The sequence below is a fragment of the Eublepharis macularius genome, chromosome 4 (genome assembly GCF_028583425.1).
Source record: "Eublepharis macularius isolate TG4126 chromosome 4, MPM_Emac_v1.0, whole genome shotgun sequence".
NCBI lineage: Eukaryota > Metazoa > Chordata > Lepidosauria > Squamata > Eublepharidae > Eublepharis > Eublepharis macularius.
Genome location: NC_072793.1, coordinates 40,773,206 through 40,798,003, shown reverse-complemented (window position 1 = coordinate 40,798,003; position 24,798 = coordinate 40,773,206). Strand labels below are relative to the sequence as shown.

Below are 24,798 nucleotides of genomic sequence, written 5' to 3'. Positions count from 1 at the left end.
AGTATGTCATTATTATATAATATATTATAAATATAAATATTATATTATAAAAGGGTCTTGACATTGTAGGTATGGCTGTATGTGTTGCACTGCACCCAGTGTGAGGCTGACAGTTCAGGAGGCAGGCAAGATTTCTGTACCTTCTGTGAGAGTGCCTCTGCATTTTGCTGGGTCATGCCCAACACAAACAAATATGTCTGTTATCAATATCAGAGTAAGGTTCTCTAATGTAAGTCTGGCAAGGCTTCTAAGGACAATTGATTGCTGTAGTATCTGAGTAAATTACAGTATACTGCTAGATTTCAGTAAACTATTAAAATCTTGGGAATTGTTTCAGTTGATTTATCTGATGCACTCCTGGGAAGCAGTCTAGATTTTACTGGTCAACCACAAAATTGGTGTGAGTTTGTGAGAATGCATTAATGTCTCTTTTTGCTCCATGTTCCTGTAGGCCAGAGGATTTGCGTTTAAAAAATATTTTATTTTATTATAACGAAAGGGGAATACAGAAAAAAGAGGGATAAAGGAAGGGGAAAAGAAAAACTAATATATAGCTCCAGAGGAACTAGCCACATTAGTCTGTAGTTGCAAAATAGTAGAGTCCAGTAGCACCTTTAAGACTAACCAATTTTATTGTAGCATAAGCGTTTGAGAACCACAGCTCTCTTTGTCAGATATAAAGCTGTGTGCTACAAGGATCATTAAAGGGCAGAGTACAAAATCATAACCTTTAAAGGTGTTAGAATAGTAATTAAAACTGTTTTTAATTTTAACAGAGGATTTGCTAATGATTTCCATGAAACTTCATCAGTGGTACTTTTTACTCCTAGACAAGAGCTTTCCCCCCTCATTGAGGGGGGAAATAATGGCACTGAAAGCATAGTGGAAATAGTTTCAAAAGAATAGGCAGGGTACTACAGGATTTACTCCTGTTTTGAGAAGTGCTGATATGAGCTCTGTTTGGAATCCCTGACCCACAGGCCAAATCTAGGAACTGTATCTCTCTCTTTAGCAGCTGCCAGTTGCAGCAATGCAGATCTTATGACTGTCCCCCCAGCTGTCAGCAACAATCCATAAGAAGTACCTAGAACTGATTGCTTCAAGGCAGCAATCCTGTGTGTACTTGCTTGGCAGTAAAGTCCAATGAGCACAGTACTAGTATAGGCAAAAGATCAAGTTGCCCGGCAGTAGTGTTTGTAACTTCCCCATGTCCCCAACTAATTTTGGGCCCAAGTTGATTTTAGCCTAATCCCCAACCTCATTTCTTCAGGTCTCTGAGGGCCAAGCTACAAGTGATGAATGACACAGGTTGGACACTTGTCAGCTTCCCTCAAGTTTTGATGGGAAATGTAGGCAGCTTGGCAGAATGTTGGACAAGTGACAGTTGAAAAGTCCATTGGACAGCAGTCGGAGAGCCAATCTGCAAGACAGAATGCCTACATTTCCCATCAAAACTTGAGGGAAGCTGACAAGTGTCCAACCTGTGTCATTCGTCACTTGTAGTTTGGCCCTCAGCTAATGGTGATTTTCTGCAGGAAAGCAAGCAGGGCCTACTTAAGGAGACCTTCTCAAGTTCGTGATAAAAGAAGACACTTTAGTAGTTGTTGAATGGATTCCTAGAGAGTTTTCTGTTTAATCGTAATTTCAGGTAGTCCTTATTTTTCTGTTCTCAGGAGACAAGGACTGTGACAGGAGAAATACGAAGCTCTGTTTCATGACCTTGTGAAGGAGAAAGTCTGTCCCTCCCTTCCCAATCTGCACCAGCCGTTTCCCTGGGACTTCCCTTAACATCTCCAACAACGTGGTGTTGATAGAGGGGAAGGGAGTTGTCATATGTATCCCGCTAGTTTATTTAAAATTGAGAAAGTGGTCCTCAGATCCCAAAGGCTTGTCCTTTCTTAATCTATTGTTGTTCCTGTCCCTACAGGCCTGGGAAAAAATGTCTTACCCCTTTAATAGAGGCTTAATGTGTGGAAATGGGCAGCTGAAGCTATTCTTGGCTTGGAAGTAAATAATATTACCTGGTAAATAAAATCTCAGTAAACCTCTGTTAAACAGGATGGACATCTTTTTTTCCAGGCAGTTGGCAACACTGTGTCCCAGAGTTTGTTTATAGGTGTTTGTCTATTCAAAACTAATGAAATGAGGCATACGTAGATAAGGGAAGCAAAATCTGAAACTAGGCGTATTTTGTACGTCTAATGTTTAGGGAGGGACATGCTGAATGTTGCATGCATGTACTGATAAACATACTAAAGTCTTAAGGTGCAAGGAGGGCAAAGCCGATATATGCCACCACAAAAGACATGAGTATGCATCTGCAAACTAGTAATTAATTGAGGCCCCCTGCCACATCTATCTATAATTTTTAAGAAAACGTATCATCTTGCATAAAGTGGTCCTTTGACTTTGAGCCTCTGAGAAGTTCAAGAGCTTTGGAATGCTTATTCAAAAGGATTGCATACCCACATTTGGGGGGTTTAAGAGGAAGATATCAAAAGAGCTTTGTTGATTGCTCTTGGAGGTTTCAGTTAGACTAGGGCTGCAGTCCTGTGCGTGCTTTCCTAGGAATAACAGTTTAGTGAGGCCTACTTCCAAGTAAATATGCACAAAATCAGACTACATGGCAAGAAGGTCAATGGCTATGTAATAGGGTTGCCAACTTTGGGTTGGGAAATTCCTGGAGATTTGAGAGTGGAGCTTGGGTAGAGGAAGGATTTCAGCAGGGATGTGATGTCATATATTCCAACCTTCAAGGCTTCTGTGTCTTCCTGGAGGCTTGATTTCTGCTGTCTGGAGATCAGTTTCTGAAAGAAATCCTGGAGGTTGGCAGCCCTGCTAGGTAAGGTCCACACCTTTTGGAACTTCATATTTCAAAGACATAGGTAGGGTTGTCTGGTTTCCCTGCCCCCACCAGCTGCCCCCACCCTTGCTGCTGCTCATCTGCCTGGCAGGGGGGAAATGTGCATAAGAATAGGGGAAGCAGTCTGGCAGACACGTGCCCAAAGTGTATGCACACCACCGCATCTCACGGTGATTACATCATTCCCGGCATGATATGGAAGTGACAGTGTTTTAAGCTGATTTTTAAAGAATCAGCCCTTGATGCAACCAGGTCATGCTAGAAACGACAATCGTCCGAGAATGTGGGGACATGCATGCGGACACCTGTGGCTCCCCAGGCCCCCATCCCCTGGTTTTGACTGGGGTAGGGATGGTAACCTTGCCTGGAAGGCAGTTATAAACTGAAGGACTTTTTAAATTCAAGTGATTCCAAAGATGTTGCTTGACTGATCAGTTTTACATCCTTTTAACATCCTTGTTTTCTGTAGGATTTTGTCAGAGAGATCAGCCATACGGGGGTGGGGTGGGGGAAGGTTAACTAGCCAGTGGCAGATCCAAGAATACATGGATGTGGAATGCAGCTGCACTGTCTTTATCCTGCATTAGTCCACCGCTCTCCCTGTTCTTTTTCAACCTACAGTGGAGCTTGCGCTTTACAGAGGTTAAATTCTGTCCACTGAAACTGTTTTCTTAGTGGCTTCAGAAAACACATCCCAGAATAATCATTGGCAATCTCCTCCCCTGCCTGTGTCTTGGATCATGAAGATTGAGTTGGGCATATTTCACCACTGTTACAGTAACTCCTCAGTTGACTGATCAGGATGCAGTAATTACAAGTCCAAATATTGGCCTTCATTTGTGCTCCTAGGCATTGCTCATGCAGCTTCGTCTCAGGAATCCAGGACCAAATCCCATTGGCACACCAAAAGATTATTATCAGATTCTCCATTGAGGCAGCCCTGCTTGAAGATGGAGTAAGGCCAAAGAGCCCAAGGAATTACAGGCAGTTGATCATGACTAGTTCACATTTTCCAAATGACATTTCAGAGAGTTACAATACTTGCCTTCTTCCCCCCCTTCCTTTATGATACAGCTTGCTTTTCACTCAATATAACCAAACCTTGGGGGAATGTTGAGAATCCTACCTGTCCTTATGAGACACTGGGGCGAAGGGTGCCAGTTTTTAAAATAACCCAATTCCTGTATGTTTAACCAGCTTAAGACATGGCAGTTTTGAAACGGAACCTTTTCCATCCACTTACTGCTATTTAGAAGTGTCATTTACTGCAGTTCTGAATAGCAGACTATGATTAGACCAGAGTTGCCAAGCTCCAGGTGGCATCTTGAGATCTCCCAGAATTACAACCAATCTCCTGATGACAGAGATCAGTTCTTCTTGAGAAAATAGCTGTTTTAGAGGGTGGACTCTTTGGCATTATACACTGCAGTCTCTAGGCTCCACCCGCAAATCTCCAGGAATTTCCCAGCTTGCAATTGGCAACCCTAGATTAGATCTAGCCAGTAGGAAGGGTAGCCATACCAATTGGGACAAGCTACAGAGATTTTGCAAACTGTGAGTAGGGTTGCATTCCCCCCCCCCCTTCTAGGGCTCCTGTGCCTTTAAATATTTGCATACGTAACCAGTTAGCAAGTGAAGCTTTTCATGACAATCCAATAATGAGACAAGCTTGACCTTTCATGCAGCTATTAAAAATGCAAGCATCTGGTGTGTGTGTCTGTGTGTGTGGAGTGTGTAAATCTGTTTATCCAAGACAACAGTTGATCCTTGTGTCCAGTTTTTTTTTGTTAAGTCTATTGCACTCATTTACTGAGACACAAAGCAAGCAGTACTAGTATCTAGCATTACTGAACATGTTACTCAGTTACTGTTGTAGTTATGAATGGAAGCCAATGTGACTGCTAGTGGTAGCGTTTGGGTTGCCAACAGATGTGAAGAAAAATGTCCTGCCCCTTTAATAGAGGTTTAATGCGTGGAAATGGGCAGCTGAAACTCTTCAGGGCATGCAGTAAATAACATCACCTAGTAAATAGCATGCCCTGAAGGACACTGTTTCCAGGCTATTTGGCATCCTTGCTAGGGCTCGGAACTGGGGAAGATAGGTTTAGAGTAAAGTTGCTTGCAACATGTTTCCTGGCACAGATGCTCTGCCTCGATGAATGCTTTATTACAGGCAGACACTCACCAGCCACAGGTCCCCCATTCCTATCTGCCAATGTTTATCCTATGCTCAGGGTGGCATACATAGGCCCAATTTTATCCTTACAACAACTCTGTGAGGTTGGTAAGACTGTATGAGAGTGATGGCTTAAGGTCACCCAGTAAGCTTCAGGGATTTGACCCTGGGACCTCCATCTGCATGCTAAGAAACATGATGGCTGCTGGTCTTCTCTCAAGCAACTGCTAAAGGCGTAAAACCTCCATTAAGAAAAGGGTGGCAGATCTGTTTCAGAGCTTTACTTCACTGTAAGCTAAATAGATAGCCTTTGCTTTGGACATAACCATGAACTACCTCAGAATGGTAATGAATAACTTACACATTCCAATGCTCTTGTGTGCTTCAGCAGGACTATATGAACTTTAAAAATTGTTCCTCGTTTGAATCTGCTTCAGTTGTCCCACCTGCAAATTTGTCAACTTCTGTTGCTGTATAGGAGGCCTCTTTTAGGGTTGCCATCTGGCTTGGAGCAAAATGTCCTGTCCGTTTAACAGAAACTAAATGTTTGGAAATGAACGGCTGAATCTTTTCATGAGAAGAAGAAGAATGTGCAGTCCATGGAGCATTCCAGCCAAGAGACAACTAGAGATGGTTTGCCATTGCCTTCCTCCACATAGTGACCCCAGTTTTCCTCGGTGGTCTCTCCTCTAAGAACTGATCATGGCTGACACTGCTTAACCTCCAAGATCTGATGAGCTCCAGCCGAACTGGGCTATTCTGGTTGCCCAGTTTTTCATGACATGGAGGTAAATAACACCACATTAAGTCTCTATTAAAGGGATTGGACAGGTGTTTGGCCACCCTCGCAGCAACACGAAATGACTTCAAAGACTATCTTAGGATGGAGAGAGACGTTTCTAAATGGGTGCTCTCTGTGGACAGGAAGGTGATGCTTTCTGGTCTCTTTGAAGTGAGGTGGAGGAATACCAGGACCAGCTCTCTGGGGAAGAAGGAAGTAGTCACCAAGAAACACATCAGTGGGTACCATGGCAATTAAAGAAGAAAAAAACTAAACATGTCTGTTAAGTAAGAGTATTTAATGAGTGAAAATGGGCCATTGTAATTGCTAACAGACCCTGACCTGGATAGCACAAGTCCAACCTCATCAAATCTCGGAAGCTAAGCAGGGTTGGCCTTGGTTCGTAATTGGTTGGGAGACCTCCAGTGAAGACCAGGGTTGCAGACGCAGGCAATGGCAAACCACTTCTGCTACTCTCTTGCCATGGAAACCCCACTAGGGGTCACCATGAGTCAGCTATGACTTGACAGCACTCTCCATCACCAACTCATCTTAAGGGGACAGTTAAAGAAACCAGTCTAAAAGTTAGCAACCCTACATGGTTGGCACCCAGGAGCAGCATGTTGGGGATCACTGTCTTGAGGGAAAGGTTTTACAGATGTTCTTTGTTAGAGGAGTTAGTAGTTACATTCCCTGTGGACAATTCTTATATTTTATGAGTGATGGCATGTTTTAGTAAAAGGTTATTTATTATAGAGTAGCAACTTTTGCAAATAAGCTGCATGGTAATTTGATGGTGTAGCATAATTCTTATATTTTTAAAGTTGGGTTTCCACATTTTTATTAGCCCTGCTCCCCTTCCTGTAGCAACAGCTTGACAAACACAAATGAACCACTGGAAGCCCTTCTCCTCCTTATGCCTCCATGCCCGGAAAAGCTCCAGCTGTTCAGATTCTGCATGTTAGGTTCCTGATAAACAGCTGGGAGCAGAGCTGGCAAAAGAATGGTCAGGTCTATAAAGGAAGCAGGGCAGATTATTTAGAAGGGATTGTAAGTTTCGTGAATTACTCATTCCTGAAGGGCCATAGGTGCCCTACAGGGTTGTGGTAAGGTCCAAGAGGCACTGGATTGCTTAGATAACCTTTGGAATGTCAAGAATCTCCTTGGGATGGTCTCCTGAGAGTGCTTATCTTCTTTGCAGGGGAAGAGGCCAGGCAGAGAACATGTAGGAACAAGTGAAGATAAATACATACCCACTTGGAAAGCTTTATAGTTCAGGAAAGCTTTGCAGTCTTGTAGAGCTTTCGGGGTGGGAAGGGGCGTTGACTCAGCAGAAGAGCATGTGCTTTGCGTGTGAGAACTCCTGAGTTCAATCCCTGGTATCTCTAATTAAAAGGTCTGTAGAAAAGATCACCCCCAAATGAGATCCTGGAGAGCTGTGGCCAGTGAAGAGTAAACAGTTCCTTTAACAGACGATACTTTGATGTAGAGTTTCCTTCTCCCCTACTAGTGAAGAGTTCTTGTCAGTTAAATCTGCTCATTTCCTGCAAGCATCTTCCATTAGAGGATGGCTGTGCAATCTGTTAAACAGCCTGCTACTACAAGATACCAAATGGAACAAAAGAGAGTATGCTTGTTTCATGTGTTTAAAAAATGCCGTGCCTCTGGCTTAGAGCTCATGGCACCAGTATAGCCAAATCAAGTATGCTAAAAATACAGATCCAAACGGGCCACTGAAATACCTCCTGTACCTATTCTCAGCCTGCTTAGATAACAAAAGTCTTACATCACCATTGGAATATACTTCGGCTCAGGCCTCCAAAGAAGGGAGTTCAAGCTAGAGAATAGCCAGTTGCTGCTTTCATTGGGATACAAAGGCAGGACCTGCACTGGCACAAAGGGAAAGGGGTGTTGTTTAGGGCACATTGGTCTCAGTAACTATAACTGAAGCCAAAACCCACACTTGAGTGTTTCCAAAAAGCAACTCTCCCAGCCATGCTAATTGCAGGAATTATGGGAAGACATTCAAAGATGGAGTTTGCTACCTGTAATCTGTACAAATCACCAAGCTTGCAACTGTAGGTATATCTTGATTCATCTTGCAGTGACTCCTCCGTAGCCATTTGCCAAGTACACCCAGATTCTGTTATATGCAGGATTTACTCTGAGGCATCTTGGTATAATTTCTCCAGGCTACTGAACTCCTTGTTACTTACACAGAATGATTTTTCTGACTCGGTGTAAATGTGTCCTGTAAAGGATTCTTTTGTGTAATTTTTTTTCCTGCTTAACAGTTTTGAGCATGTGTTCTCCTTAGGAGACTGACAGTGCAATTCTATTGTTGAGTTACTCCCACGTAAGTTTATGGATTTCAGCAAGTTTAGACTAGAATAAGTGTGCTTTGCTAGTTAGCCTGAGAGACAAAGCAGGGGCTGCAGTTTTATGGTGAGAATTTTCCATGAATGGGGAAGATGTACAGGTAGACTAGTAGCCTTGCCATGTTTGGCTCAATTACTAATTGAGATGTGTCCCAGTCAGTTTCTTGAGGTAAAGTTAGATTTGATTACAACTTTTTTTTTCTTGATCTCAACTGTATGGAAGAATTAGGTTCACTGTTGTTCTAGATATTATATAAGTTCTAGATATATAATAAGTATGGTTGTTTCTTCCCATCTGCTTAGCCTCCCAGTTGTAGCTTATTTCTCATTTCTTGTGTGGCACCCTCCTTACAGATCTCTTAGGCCTCCACAGCCATCTGTACGTACTATCCAGTGTAGTATAGTGGTTAGAGTGTTGGGCTAGAGTTTGGGAGAGCCAGGTTCACATCCCCTCTCTACTGTGCAAACTCACTGGGTGACCTTGGGCCAGTCATTCTCTCTTAGACTAACCTACATCAAAGGGAGCGTTGTTATGAGGATAAATGGAGGAGATGGAAATGATGTTGTTAAGCTACTTTGAGGTCCCATTAGAGAGAGAACCATAGTGTAAATAGCCAAATAAAATACTATGTTTTTTCCAACCCCCATGGCTTCCATTGTTTCGTGCCCTCCCCTCAATTTTTTTAAAAATGATTGTATCTGTTTTTTTTCTTTTGGGGCTCTGGAACCCCCTTCTTCATCCCAGGATTTGGAGAATTTTATGTATTATCTTTCTTCGTTGCAAGGCTTAAGTCAACTGAAGCTTGGAGTCTCTTTCTGTTGCGTATTTACCCTGCTTTTCCTCTAAGGCGCTCAGGGTGGTTGATATGGTTCTTCCCTCACATTCTAAATAAGGCTTAAAACGTTTTGACCAGATTTTGCTTAATGCTGTATTCTGAAGCCAAAACGTAGTATATGTGAAATTCAAAACTCAAATGTTTATTCCTTTGATTATATGATTAATCAAGCAGCTTCATGTGATAGCATGGAATGGTATTTAGTTATCTGGGGTCATTATTAGTTCAAGTTATAATGCAGTAACTCATTCTCTTGGATATAGGTTCTGTTATCATGAAACACTCCTTTATTTTGCAGCCTCCCTGCTAATGTCTCCACATATGAATCTGCCTTTAAATGAGTCAGGTCATTGGTCTATCTAGCCTAGTATGAACTGTGCTCTACCAGAGGTGTGGAGGTCTATCCCAGCCCTGCTACCCAAGCTTCAGTTGTTAATGGGAGATATCAGAGATTGTTCGAAGCAAGTGTGCTCTTTCTCATTTGGCTACTTCATGTGGGAAAATTAGCACTCATTCTTGATAAACTAACTGGGACTCTAAATGCGTATCTACTGTGGCCATGCCATTTCTTGGACAAGAAACCTGCATTGTGGAGGATACTATTTCTTACTGCTTACTCTAAGGATCCTTCAACAGCTCGTACCTGCCTGGGCTGCATTCTTTAGTGCTTATACAGCGATAAAGGGAATTGAAAGCAAGGCACATAATCTTTTCTTCTTCTTTTAACCCAGGGAGCTCCGTGAGGTCCAAGCTTGAAGTGACGAATTACACTTGAATGGCAAGTGAACAGACTCACATGTATTCCTCCCTGTTCACTTGCGCTCAACTCGAGTGAGGCACAAGTGGAGCACAAGTCAACAGGGAGGAATACATGTGAGTCTGTTCACTTGCCATTCAAGTGTAATTCGTCACTTTGAGCTTGGCCCTGAGATAAACTAGTATTTAAAACTCTCCATGTGTGTAGCTCTTGATGTCTCTCATTAAACAACATGTGTGATCTTTGAAATGTTAACCTTCATTTATGGTAACTTTATTTTATATTTTTAATACTGTTTTTGTAATAACAGGGCTGTCAGGCTTGGATTGCTTGCCTGCCAATGAAGTTCAGGGGCTGTTAATGAGCGGCCATCTAGGAAGTGCTTTTCTTTGTGACAGTTTTTCACGGGGAATGTAAATGACACAGCCATGTGGGGTGAAGCAAATCATGTGACTCCTGCAAAAGATACCACTATCCTTTCTGAAAGGCACTACATTGTAACATTAAATTGATGGATAGAGAGCTGCCTGAGGTTGGTGAAATAGCATCCTAATTGCTAGGAGTACAGCCGTACCATATGTGAAATTGATTTATTTTATTTTTATTTACTTTATTATACTGCTCCTTTCTCTCCTATGGAAATGCAAAGCAGCATACATCATTCTCCTCCCTTTCATTTTATCCTCACAACTAGAGATGGGCACGAACAGGAAAAAAAACCACGAACATGATGTTTGTTGGTCATTGCCATCCATGAACAGGGACTCACGAACACTTACGAGCATGACCTGGTCACGAACATGTTCGTGGTTGGATGTTCGTGGGGGCCAGCAGGCTCTCCTCCAGCCATCATCCAAGTTTGGTCAAGATCCCTACTGCACCACTCCCAGAAACCTGACCTGAGCAGGCACTGGGAAAGGTACCAATAATGAATAATAGCTTGGCCCCAGTGCCTAAACACTATAAATGATGGCTCTCCCAATACAGAACTTAGAGCAAAAGAAAGGGAACAAATCCCACAGGGAGAGAATACCTTAATTACAATTCAAAAAGTTTATAATATTTAAAGTGCCCAAGTGCTACACCATTAATAATTTCATATCTATTCTTTCATAGCAGTACATACACTATAATGTATCAAACAACCCTACACCCCCCACACGGAATACAGTCCAAAGCCGTGCAAGGGAGGTAACTCCGGGAAACCTGAAAGATAAACTCTCAACAGAGTCTGGAAATCTCTTATAAGTCAGTTCTTCGTTTCTCCTGTATTCATATAGTGCTGGTGGAGAGATGAAAGGTACCAATAATAAATAATAGCTTGGCCCAGAGCCTGGCAGCAGCCCTGGAACCTGAAGGTGTAGATTCCTATCCCACCATACACACAGAAAATTCAAGCTCCAATGCACTTTCTCTATCAAAATGCCAACAGCAGCTGTCTCTCTCTTTCCACTGTCTGCAAAGCCAGAGCTGGGAGCCCCCTCCCCCCTGGTCTTTGCTCCCTTGTAACAGATTTGGAGCTCCACACTTGAAAGGAAGACCTGCCTATCAAGCTAAATTGGGCTTAGATTGGGGTTTCCTGGGCAACAGCAGGAGTTCAGACAGAGTTCAGACAATCCCTGCCTAAGTTGCCAAGGGAATTGATTGCAGGTGCCAGACCGTCTGGCTTGACGAACAGCAACAAACAAGGCTTGCAACGACCACCTGTTCGTTTAGAATGGGACCTCATGAACAGCTTGTTCTCGAACAGCAGATTGGGCTGTTTGTGGCTTTTTTTTGTTCGTATTGCTGTTTGTGCCCATTTCTACTCACAACACCCTTGTGAGGTAGGTTAGGCTGAGAGTATGTGACTGGCCCAAGGTCCCCCAGCAAACTTCCATGGCAGAGTGGGGATTCGAACCTGTATCCCACATCCTAGTCTGACACCATAAGCTCTGCACCACACTGACTCTTGAAATATGGTGAAATCTTTTAACTACAGGAGGCAATATAGCGAATTATTTCCCTACGCAGAACTCCTTGGAAATGAAGAGAATGGCAGAAGAAATGAATTACACTTTTTTCCTGCATCTTTTGAATCAACTTCCATGAAGTATAATGTAAACTGTACATGTGACAGGCAGCTATGTCTGATAGGTGATACTCAGCTGAAGTTTTAGGGAAGGAGAACGTACACATGCGCTTAGAGATTACATCTAGACACTAAAAGGAGTGTTGGCTCTTCTTTTTGTAGCATATTAAATCTTTTCGTGCAGCCAAGCAGGGGAAAGTCCTGTAGGTGATACCAGGAAAAGTCCAAGGAAGGTAGATAGGAAGTAACGGGCATTAATTAAAAGCATGCCACCGCACACTCAGTTTGTGGCATTAACCCTATTCAGTTGTTACTTTTTATTGCTTCTGTCTTGTATACTGGAAGAGTACGCTGTCTGCAGTCTTTCTGATGCAATCACCGTTTTGTTGGAATAGGGCAATGTGCATATTTATAAGCTTCAGTATGTGCAAGTATGTACCCACAACAAACCTGGGTTTCTGATTCCCTGTTCGCCAGTCATGGTGACTGGGCATATTGAGAGGATCAGGTATAGCATGCTTTCCTGGAGCTTCAAAAAGTTAATGACTAAGCAGGGTTACTATAGCTCTATATGGATTGTTCTGTCTGACACAGAACTTGGGTAGAACAGTTCCCCATGCAGTTTTGGAGACTCCTGTCATAGCAGCTCAAACCCTCTCTTTTTGTCATTCGCATCATGTAGCATATAAAGAGCTAAAACAAATTGTCCAGACATCCTGGGAAGCTGCTTTATATTAACAGGTTGTTCCACACTGTTGCGTTTCTGGTATCTGGTGGGGGTGCTCAAACACTTGATTCATCTTCCATCCTATTCATTGGTCATGATCTCATTTTTTTTTTAAATGATAGCTTCAACTAGTTGCTGACCTGTTTGTGGCTGTTTGGGAGAGTGGTACACTGTATTCCGTTCTGACCATGCAGTATGGTGCAGTTAGGTTTGTCTGTGTGGGCACGTTCTCACAACACTCTGATTGTGTTCTACTCCTCCCCCCCCCATCCTTGCAGCATAACTATTCTGCTCAGCAGGCAGTTGTTTAAATATACAATTAAATCAGTCACAAATCATATTAGTCATCAATAAATGCCGTGTTTTAATTAAATCCTACACTTCAGTGGTTGTCTAAGTAGTCCCTAGTGATGCTAATAACGGCTGCCGATTGGTTTGACTCATCAGTGTCTTTGCACTTGTGTAATTTTGCTGAAACCTGATGAAAACCTGTTTGGCAGGCATTTGTGACTGTTCAGCATGAACTGAACATGTCGGATGAGCAGATTGCATCTGACACCTTGGCTATCAAACATATCCAGGGTGAAATTTTAAGCATCCTTAGTGTCTCCTTCTCTTCCCTACAAGGCCAGATTAACAAGATGCTAAAAATCCTGGTAATATAGTAGTAAGAGGTTTCTTTTAATTCATTTTTTATTATTATAAATAAATGTAATCATATAAACAATGATACAAACTAAAGGGAACCATAAAACCATGAGATACAGAGAGGAAAAAACATAAAATTAAACCATAGAAAGCATTAATAGAGACTACACTTCACAATCTGTTCCAAACCCAAGAATCACAAAGAACAAACATCTAAACTTTGTTGCATCGAGGGAATTACACCTTTAGCACATATAAAATCCAAAGCTGGTTTCCATATTTTATCATACTCGAATAAAGGAACTACCATACCTAAGTCCCCAAAGAACAGATTATGCATAATCCTACCCATCAAATATTGCTCCCAGATTTCTGGTACCATTTTTTGAGCAGTGATCCCATGAGAGACTGCCAGTTCCTAGCTAGTAGTAAGAGTTGAAATGATTCTGAAAGACTGTCTGTTGTATGCAAAAGTCAAGTCATCTTCTCATATAGCCTACTAACTTTCAAGTAGCTATAAATAGATAGCGATGATCCTTTGAGTTAGCTGGTCACATTCAGTCTCCTTTAGCAGTGGAACTAAACTGTGCCATGTATTTGGATGTATTTGTTAAACATTCATGCATCCAAGCAGTGCTGCTATGGTATTTTCGTGTTCACTGTGGTGTTTGTTTTGCAAGGGCATTTACCCACCCACAGGGCATGTAAATAGCTGAACTGTGACTCAGGCTTCAAGGATGTCTTTGACTGATCTCATAAGTCTCCTGACTTTGACAGCTGTGGTAAAGTGCCTCTTCTAAGGTTCCATAAGAGAATAGGACAGGATTGTTGCAGAGGGTACCTGGATATTTACAAGGCTCTTTTTCTTTTTTTGGTTTGGTAACCCGCTGGCATATCAATTGGTATATAAGCAAATTATTTTAGGGCCTTCCCAGACATCATTGTTTTTCTAATTGCATGGATGTCACAAAGCCATGTTACGTAGCAGGCCTGAGGATTGTGTGTGTTGCAGGGGTGGCAAGGCGGAGAGGGGGAGGACTGCAATTATCCGGCATTCTGTCATTATTTTCTTAGAAACAGTGATTCTTGTCCCCGCGCATGCCACTCTTGTAGATGACATGCTGAAAGGATGGCATGTTGCATATATATCATGCTGAGGGCTCATCTTTAGCAATGTGGGAAAAATTCAAGCTATCCCCTAGCTGCAAGGTTGCTCCCGCACCCATCAGACCAGGAGGTATTGTTTCATGTGATTAATTCAAGTGCAGTATTAACCGATAAAGATGATAACCTCACAGGAAAGCAATTAGCGCAAGAAGACCCTTAACAGGTTTTGTCCTTCTCAATGGATGTTAGTGGCTTGATAGTACAATTGCGGCCTTTTTGGCATAGGCGATTTTTGCTGCTTCTGGCCCTCTACCTCTTTGGGTTTTCTTCTGAATTCCAGGTGATTGACTCCCCCCTTCAGATTTCAATGTGGCGTGTCAAGGGTTCTCTTCTGAATTTTCTGCCTGTGCTTTTCCTGCACGGGGACAGAATTAGGAAGAGAATCCTTGAAACGCCACATTGAAATCTGAAGGGGGAATTAATTATCTGGGATTTGGAAGAATAGCCAAAGAGGTACGGGGCCCAAAGTGGCAAGAATCTCCCATGCCAAAAAGGCCTAAATTTAAATGGCTGCTTTGTCGTACTTGACATCTCTCAGCCTCAGTTTCCCATCAATAAAGTGATATACTTGGTTTCCTACCTAAATTGGTACATGGTTATGATGTTGATGGAGAGAGGTAATAAGGATTATGGAAATGATTTGTGTTTGTGTGTGTCAGGATTTTCTTTCACTTAACGGAAATCCATTTAGAAGTAGATATTGTTCTACCAGCTTGGACATATGGAACAGAAACAGTTTCTTCAACTTAATACCGCCCCCCCCCCCAGTCAAGTATGTCATTGTGCCCTAGTCAGAATATGGCTCAGGAATGTTTCTGGAATATGGGAGTGGTGCTGCACTGAAGACCCCCAGTGGGCCTGGCTTTATGTTCTTATAATCTGCTGTTAAATAAATATGATTTCTTATTAATGCATGTATGAAGTCCTTCCTATTTGAAAGTAACTTACGTTACTTCTTTGCATGGAGAATATGGACATTTATGTCCAGAGCAGCAGATGCTAAACATTAACAGAAGGATGCCAGTATGTCCTCAACACAAAGTAGAATTTTTGTAGAATAATGCTTAGTTGATGAGTAGCACCCTCTTCATTCCATCTCACATCTGACATATTATGCCAGGGTGCATTGTGGAGAAGGAAAATGCATGCCGGTCTGTTGGTTAGTCTTATTGTCTTGAGCAAGAGTCAGCCCAACATCCAAATATAAAGAATGGCAAGCAAGCTCCAATATTGGACAGGAATAGTGCTATTAATAGCAGCTACACTGCTAGGTCCTAGGAAGATCATGAACTAGCAGTAAGCTCCTGGTTGTTTATCCTCTGGCAGTGTTGGGTTAAAAACACTGCAGAGTTTCTGGAGTTACCAACAAGATTAGGCTGGAGATTGTACAACTGTCACAAAGCCTGGCCTACTATGTCACAAATGGCACTTTAGAAGAAACTGTGAGGAAGTTTTGTTTTATTTATTTATAAAATCCTTACTCCACACTTCTCTTTGGCTCAAGCCAGCTTTGCATCATATCAAAATCACAGTAATAAGCCATAAAACCCCAAAACACACTTAACAGACTCAACAGCACAAAACAAAAGCCTGAAAAAACAGCAGTTAGAAGTGTTATTAATTAATAAAAGGCCTGCTGAAATAGAGCTGCCTTATAAGCCTTTGTGAAAGATGATAAAGGTGGCAGGCTCTGGAGGCCTGTTCCATTAAGTAGGTCCTGGGTGGTGGCAGTGCAAGCAACCTGCAATAAAGGTACTATACAGAACCACAAAAAGAAGCACAGTTGTTGCATAGGTTCATATACAGGTTCCTCCTTGCAAAGCTTGGAATAAATTTGCAGGAACCCCTTTGCAAGAATTTGCAAGGAACCCTACATAGATGCTTTGTTACTTTAGTGAGGGGAGACATATGTCACTTCCAGCCACACTTGGAAGCTTCTACTCCAGGGGTCCCCAACATGCTGCCAGTGGGTGTCGTGGTGCCCACCAACAATTTTTCTGGCACCTACCAAGAATTTTTAGAAGGTAGGCGGAGCCAGGTGGGGCTTTTGCCCAACAGGTCTTATGATTGGCCGTTGGAAATTTGATTGGCTGTATGATTTTTTAAAAGTTGCTTGTACAGCGGCTGCCACCACAGCACAAGGATCTTCACTGTATGACTGAAGGTAAGCAGCAGCCATTTTGTGGCTGGCTCTACCTCCCGCAGTAGCCATTTTGTGACTGCCCACAGGCTTAAAAAGGTTGGGGACCCCATCCTACTCTTAACTAATTTTCTTCATCCTTGTACGAACTTTGTGATAATTCAGATACCCTACAATAATTTTTATACTAGCTGGAGAAAATATATTGTTTTGACTGAGGGTTTAATAGCAAGCTGAACAGGAAATAACTGTTATAGTCCCATGCGCAGAGACACTGTAACGCTATCTCTAGTCAACATTGCCCTAATGTTCTGCTCCTTTTTCCAGAATGGCTACAATCTGTCCAAGCATTGATGATCCTATCCATCATCTTCAGTGTTTTGTCTTTGTTCCTGTTCTTCTGCCAGCTCTTCACTCTCACTAAGGGCGGACGGTTCTACCTTACTGGCATTTTCCAGATTCTGGCTGGTAAGTAACAGAAGTTTTGCAATATTGCAAAGGGAAATCTTCTGAGGTGGAGCAGGGACTAATGTTGGGAAATAGGATAATTCTAAAATAGCAATGTCAGCTACATAGATGGAAATAGGTTTGAAATGGAGCCCTAAAGCAGGAACACTCACTCTGGTCAACCTCATTGTGCTTCTGAATCCAGGACTGCTGAATACTGTGATTGTTTCAGTGACTTCCTCTCCTAAAGAGTTCATTTGACAAGCTTAATACTGGGTGAGAAACTATTGTTCTTGTCTAATTTGGCAAACCTTTTCCTGTATTATGATTCTGTCCGGGGCCCCATTATTGACCAGAATTCAGTATGGTCTCCAGCCTCACTCCCAGGCCTAGGACCACCTTCTCACAGCCAGCTGTTCCCGATGCCTCACTAGGAATGCCTTGGAAAAGAGCAAGAGTCCAGTAGCATCTATAAGACTAACAAAATTAGTGGTAGGTAGATACCTGAAGAAGTGATCTGTGGCTCACGAAAGCTCATACCCTACCACTAATTTTGTTAGTCTTATATTTGCTATTTAGTTGAATGTATTATATGTGGCCACAGGCCATTACAAGTTAAAAATGTATTTACAACTCTAAAATTTTAAAATTTCTAAACTTACATCTATCTCTAAAAACTTACATCCAGGCACAAAAATAGGTGCTACTGGACTCTTGCTCTTTTCCACTGCTACCGACAGACTAACACGGCTACCCATCTTGATACAGGAATGCCTTGTATTTCTCCAAACTGAATAGAGGTTAATTCTCAGACCATCTCAATAGGGATCCCAATGAATGAAGCAGACTAACCGTGCTTCATTAGGCAATACCAAATTCCAGTCCACCGGGGGAAAAACCCTCTGCCACCACCGATTAAAAATAACAACACTTTTGGAGCATCAGAAAGAGTTATAGGAAGTTACCGGAATTCCTCCTTCCTTCCTGGTCTCATGCTGAGATGCCCATATTATGTGCCCCAAAGGCTGGAGTGCATTTTAACTTTCTTTGAACATGTGGATGCACTGGGCACCAAGAGAAGCGGAGATAGAGCACTGAACACTGATTGGGTAGGCTGGCCATAACAAGCATTGTTGCTGACTATTGTTCCAAATTATTGCACATGCAGAATTCCCTGCTGAATTGCCTGATCTGTATTCTGTCCAAGATTTTAAAGAAGGTTTTTGTAAAACAGAATGTTCAGCAGTTAGAGACTACTGCTTCTATTGGTACTGTTTGCCGTGCCGTAGAGCTGTATGGAAGATGAGAATGGGACTTGAGCCTGGAAAGAGGACAAAAGACTTCTGGCTGATACTATGCTGTGTCACAATGCCAAGCTCCTTATGGGAGCTTAGGACCTGGTCCCAGTCCACCTGCTGCAATTATAGTGTCAGTACAGTTATTTGACTAACTGATTAAAGTACATTAAGGTATGCATGAGGACAGAGAATGAGCATATGGTCAGTCTTCAGGTTATCTGAACTAATTCTTGCACAGTTCCGGGTCTGTTGATGAGTTGTATGGTCAAAATGAATTTTTTCCTGAATGTACCTTGTTCCAGAAGCAACCCTTTCAGAGGGGTGGGGAGGAGGAGATGTGTCACTAGGGAATGTCTCTGTCCTTAGGGTGGTGCTGACTCTCGAAGATACCTTGAAAAGCTCTTATCTCCCATTAAGGGTGTTCCATCTATAAGAGATGTATTTGTTTTCAAAATTTGTGTCCTGCCTTTCTGTTATTTAGATCTTCGAGGCAACATACAAATCAGTTTGAACAAATAGCGTTCAAACAAGAATAAATCACAAGAATATGAATAACAGAATTACTGTAGTACATACCAGTGTCTCATTCTTTGGGCTTAAATTATTGCTCCCTTGCCAGTTAGTGAAACAATACTTTCTCCAGGCTGAAGCATCCTTGACCACCATTCATCAGCTTATTCTGTGGCTCTGTCTGTTGTAGCACCAGGCTCTAAAGGGAACTGCAGAGCGCTTCTGAGGAGTCCTTATGTCTGTAGCTCCTTCGCTGTTGCCTGTCCCACGTCTCTCTGCATTCCAGCCAAGCCGTTGGCGAACATTCCACACCCCAGCTGCTAAAGAGAGAGAGTCTGTTTAGGAGGCTCTAGAGTGGGGCCTTGTTGGCCTGTGACCAAATTAATTTGAATTCTTTAAAAAAAAATGGTTGCTTGCACATTTCCTCATAATACTGCTCAACCTTTTCGGCTGTCCATTTTTTTACCTTGCATATCATTGCTGAGGTTTATTGAAGATTCAGAAGCATTTGTAGGCAGCCTAAGTAAGGATGCTCTGGTGTAACCGGAACTGCTGTAACCAGATGGAATCTCCGTTTGTGCCCGGTGGAGCATTTGAAACCTATCCTTGCAGGAGTTGATGAAAGAGCTCTTCTCAACCCCGTCAATCCTCTTTGGAGGATTGTCTTCTCTTTGAAGAAGATCCTGCGCCAAAGGCAATCCTCTGCCATTGACCCTAAGAGCCCCAGTATTAATTCTGCTGGTTTTTGCTGTGTAATTCACTAGCAGCATTTGGAGGGGAGGAATATTGAGTGCAGGAGTAGTTTCTGCTTGGTGTGGAAGGTCTCCCAGAAGAAGGAAAATGCCATTAGAACTGAAGGCCATCTACTGGTATATGATGCTTTTGTATTGTAGCTAGGTCGTCTTCCATCTGGTCTGGGCCTGGATGAAAGATTTCCTGGGAATTCTCTGTGATCATGTGATAGCAATACAGACAATAAAAAAAAACCCAGAATCTCTAGTGCTTACTTTTCTTATACATTTATTATGAAAAAGTAATAATGAAAAATAATGCAATAATTTGTGAATGGCTGGTTGATGCCATCCCTTCAGAGGGTCAACATATTCATAGTCAGTATTTTTTTTAAAAAAGGGTGATTTCAGCTTCTGTTCCTGTGTGTGTGGAATGACATATCTGCATGACACCAATATGACTGAAAATGTTCTTTTGTCATTTGTGCTTAATTAAATGGAAGCTTGAGAAATGCAAATAGGATCAACCCTATCTTGTTGTTAGATATCCGATTCAAATCCATGTCTGTCCGTTGAGAACTGAATGAAAGATTTGTACTTCTGAGGTACTTTTCTGTTTGCTTTTAAATACTCATACTCGGAGCGCAAGTTGATAAAAACAATCTTGTAGAGAGCAGTAATTAAGGCAAGGAATTCAAAGCTATTTTATTTCCTTCAGATTGGAGTAGACTGTTGCTTGTATGATGGACCTCTCAGTTTTGCACTGCCCTCCTTTTAGATCTACACACAAGAGCTCTTATTCTGAAGTCAAAGTTGAACCCTGTGGCCTTTGCTTCTGCAGTATATGTACTGCCATGGGCATAACAACAGATATCATTTCTGAAAACTGGCTACAAGTTTTCTTTGCAGGATAAGGAGCACAAGACATCTATGTTAATTCCTTTATAAGGTGGGGATTTTATCTCATTCCTCGTCCCCAATCTGTCTTGAGACCTAGTAAAGCCTTCTGGTATCTTCCATCAGGAACAGAATAAGGGCCTTCTACTCATCCTTTTACATACACAGTCTGTGCTGTCTTATCTGGTGACTGTAGGTGATTTGTGGAATGATCACAGCACTCTTTGCCATCCCACCCAAATCGGAAGACAATCATTTTTGCTCCCAGCATGTGGGCTTCTGCTGTTGCTGTGGGTGTCCTCTTCATGGCCTGGAGAGAATGGGAGCTGCATCAGCAGCTTGTGAATTCAACACATTCCCACTCCTGCACTTTCTGGGAACAAAGCAGGCAGTGTAGAGGGAAAGAACAGCTCAAATATCACTGTGGTTAGGTGTAGGTGGTCCTGAGGCACGTCGCAGGGATTTGGAACAGAGTCTACTCTGGTGGCACATTGAGCAGGTTGTGGAATTGCTGGGATCAACGAAAAGGCCTTGTTCTGGGCAGTGAATAGAAGAGTCATTGTGTAAGCCTTGGCAGTCCCCGATGCTAGGCTTTTAAAACACACACACACAACATAGTTCTAGAGCTGGTGTTGCTGATCTGGCAATACAAAGAAGCTGAGCTTAGTGGCATTACTGCACAGGGGGCCTGGCTCACCCTGGTCATGCTTTGATCACTGGGCTTAGGGCAGTGGAGACAGCGGGATGGAATAATGAGACAGCAGTCTGGTTTAATGCCTAGCAGCAAGGCAGGATTAATCATTATGCTAAGTAAGTTAAGGAGTCAGGGTCCATCCAAACTGGGATCCTTGCTGAAATGTTATTTTCAATATGGAAACAGTGCCTGTCCAAGCTTCCTCTACTGGGCATCTTTAACCTCTTCCCAATTCAAACAAGAGAGGTGGTACCTGCGGGACCACCTCTCACCATATGTTCCCCGGAGACTGCTGAGTTTGGCAGATAAACATCTACTGGTGGTCCCTTGGGAGGTTAACCTTGGGAGGTTAACCTTGCCTCGTCAAGGGCCAGAGCTTTCTTGGTCCTGGCCCCAACCTGGTGGAATTTTCTGTGGAAACCCAGGCCCAGCCAGATTTACTATCTTTCCACCAGGCTTGCAAGACAGAGATGTTCCACCAGGTATATGGGGGTTGAGGTGGGCAGGCTGAAAAACTGGCCTCCTCCCAGGTGGGGGGGAGTATGTGCCCCCCTTCTGGTTCTGTAGCCATCTGTAACTGGCCATCCCACCCCATGAGTTATTAGGCTGAGGCGGTGGGGCAAAGTGTGCGTGGCTGTTTTATAAATTATGTGTTATTAATGTTTATATTGCTGCAAAATTTATTATATTTATTGTACATTTTAAAACGTGATCCGCTCTGAGCCCACTTGGGGGGAGAGCAGAATAGAAATTAAATCAAATAAATAAATAAGAAGATTGGAGGCCATTGTTACCGCAATTGTGTCATTAAAATTTATCACAACAGTTCAGTGCTCATTGTAGGAAGCCCTACACCTCAGCAAATCTGAGTAGGGTCTCAGGGACAGGTGGATGAGTGGATTCTGAAGGAAGTTTGGTTGTCTTTCCAAAGTTGGTACTTCCGCTATGCTCCTGGTGTTGCAAAAATGCAAGACATGTTGATTCTGGCCTCTTAAATATGGATGCTGAGCACCTAGAATTTCTTGATGGGAGGAATAACACTGGGCTTGGGGTGGAGAAGAAGAGGTAGTAGTAAGCTTTGCCCCCCTCCCCTGGATAGGTCTTCCATTTCAGTCACTGCTTTTCGTGCTCACGTTCTGTCTCCTCTGTTCCCCAGGCCTGTGTGTGATGAGTGGAGCTGCCATCTTCACCGTGAGGCAGTCAGACTGGCATCAGCCTTCAGAGAACCTCTCCTTCGGCTTCTCGTACATCCTGGCCTGGGTGGCCCTCCCGCTGGCCCTCCTTAGTGGGGTGATTTATGTCATTTTGAGGAAGCGTGAATGAAACGTCAAGTGAGGCTGCGGAGAATGGCGCACTTGGGACAAGGGGGTGTCCGAGAATTAGAAAGTGGGAAATGGAATTTAACCAAAAAAAGTAAACCCAACAAGGAAAACAACAAAAAAGAAACCTAACTGAAAGAAGGGTTACCGTGTTCATTGAAGATGTATATAGTATCTATGGTTTTTAAAAAAACCTATTTATAACACTTTTTACATATATGTACATAGTATTGTTTGCTTTTGTTTGTTTGACCTGCCACCATGTTTAAGCCTAAAGAAAGTGCCTAGGAACTCTTACTCCTAACAGTACATTTAGAGGGTTGTCCCCCCTCATGCCCCTTCTGCTGTGGAAGCAAATGGATCCCTCCTCCAAAGCTTTCCACTCCCAACCCCAAGCCTGGCATAAATCAATCGGATGGGCAAGAAATGCTGCTACTGCACTGGTGGTGCCTGATGCCTTCATTAGCCCCTGGTAAATAAATGATGGAGACAAATGTTAAGTGAAAAGGGGAAGAATGTCTACCAGAATGTAGATGATGCCTAAGACAAGGGTGAGAGAGCAGAGCCTCTATGGCTCTTGGAATGATAGCCAGTAGGTGGTGTAATATGTGGACCATAGTTTCATTGTGGCAACCTAAAGTAATGTTGTCACTTTCCCCCATGCATAGTCTCCATGTTTGACACCCTGAACTCCTTGAAAGAAGAGCAGGATATAAAGGTCATCATCAAAAGTCAGTCCCAGAAGGGAATGTCCTCTGCCATTGCTCATTGCATGCGTTAAGTCCCATAGAAGTAAGCATGATCTAGAATACCCAAAACTAGCACTCAGGTTGAGTTAGAAGAAAGTGAGTAAGTAGAATAAGAAGCAATTTTTTTTAAAAAAAGTTGATCAAGTCACTTTATAACTAGTCCAAGTGGCTATCCTCAGTCATGCCTGTTGGGGTTGATAATGACCTTGGGGAAAATGACATTTTCTATCCCTTTACTTGAGAATAAGCTAAAGTAGAGAAAATGAATGAAACATGGTAAGCTCTGAATCCTCCTCCTTCACCAATCTATGAAATTGAATACCAAATCTGTGAAATGGTGCTATCTATTTACCATTCCTTATATCGCTAAGCCGTTTAACCTTTACTCACTGGAAAGTCAGATAACGATTTATGAATAAACCAAGGAATAGGAATGATAAATAATTCTGTGTAATATATACAGCCTATAACTGCTTTTGTACTTAGGAAAGTTGCTATTATTATTATTACTATTATTTTTTTAATAAAGCATTTATAACCAAAGTGTCTCTCCCCCCGCCCCCCCACTCCCTCACAGCCAGGAGGGAAGCCAGTCTTCTAGACCCTGTTGGATCTCCCCAGCTCCTCTGTAACCCTTTTCTGTACTTCCAAAAGTGTGTCTGGCAATGAACTCTATTGGCAACCGCATGTAGATGTGTAAGCGGTGCCTTTTGATGCTAAGACTCCAGACATTATTATACAATTATTTTGCTTTGCTTTTCTGATTTTATACCAACTGTGTGGACTAAGAAGCAACAAAATAAAAGTCAGAATAACTCAACCATGTCTGCCCTCTTTTGGATCTCTTATTGTGCCAAGTGAATGCACGCATATGGGTGAAATATGGGTTGTGGTGCGCCAAATAATTGCTAGAAACCATCATTCTCTGTTATCAATCACTTTGGATCAAGATCCCATCACATCTGAATATTTGTATCTTGCACTTTCTCTCATAAGCTCACAGATCCCAGCAGTTGAAAATATGATCGCATAAATGTAAATTTTTATAACATCCAGAATAAATAATAAAATCACTAACAAAAACACAAATAAAATAACTAATAAAATAAAATCACTAATTACCCTCCACAAAAGCTTCATCTTGCATGTTCTTGCAAAAACTAACGAGGAGAGCCCCATGACTTGTATTGAGTTTGGACTGTTGGGGAGAATGTGGCTGTCATGTGGCTCTTGATATAGAGAGAGAATGTGGTACCTTTAGGGAAGTGGGCCTCAGCGCATGAAGGGCTGTATAGGTAAGCATGGACACTTTGAACTAGAAACAGATCAAAAACCAAGGAAGATATTCTAGATCTGATGTCAGGTATTGAAAACTGCTACTTCCTGTCAAAAACTGATCTGCTGCAACTTGTACCAAAAGCAGTTTCCAGGTTATCAAACCATTTCAAGCTATATCCTTCAGTAGATGGATGATTTTTAGCCTCTTGCTTTTCTGATAGCTGAGCCTGGATGGAGAATTTATATAAAGATGGGTGAAGGGAGGGTTGTTATTCTCTGTTCTTGGACAAAAGATATGCATTATTTACCATTTTGGTATGGATCCCTCTTT

At 42.4% G+C, this 24,798-nt stretch overlaps 1 protein-coding gene across 1 annotated transcript in view; it reads left to right on the top strand.

The window, feature by feature from the left end:
- Window positions 1-24,009, top strand: part of PMP22 (peripheral myelin protein 22) — a 35,311-nt gene extending 11,302 nt beyond the window's left edge. The window contains exons 4-5 of the mRNA XM_054978646.1: window positions 16,872-17,012; window positions 22,278-24,009. Coding sequence (XP_054834621.1) covers window positions 16,872-17,012; window positions 22,278-22,444 — 308 coding nt within the window. The 3' untranslated portion in view covers window positions 22,445-24,009. The remainder of the gene's footprint in view (window positions 1-16,871; window positions 17,013-22,277) is intronic.
- Window positions 24,010-24,798: the final 789 nt, after the last annotated feature.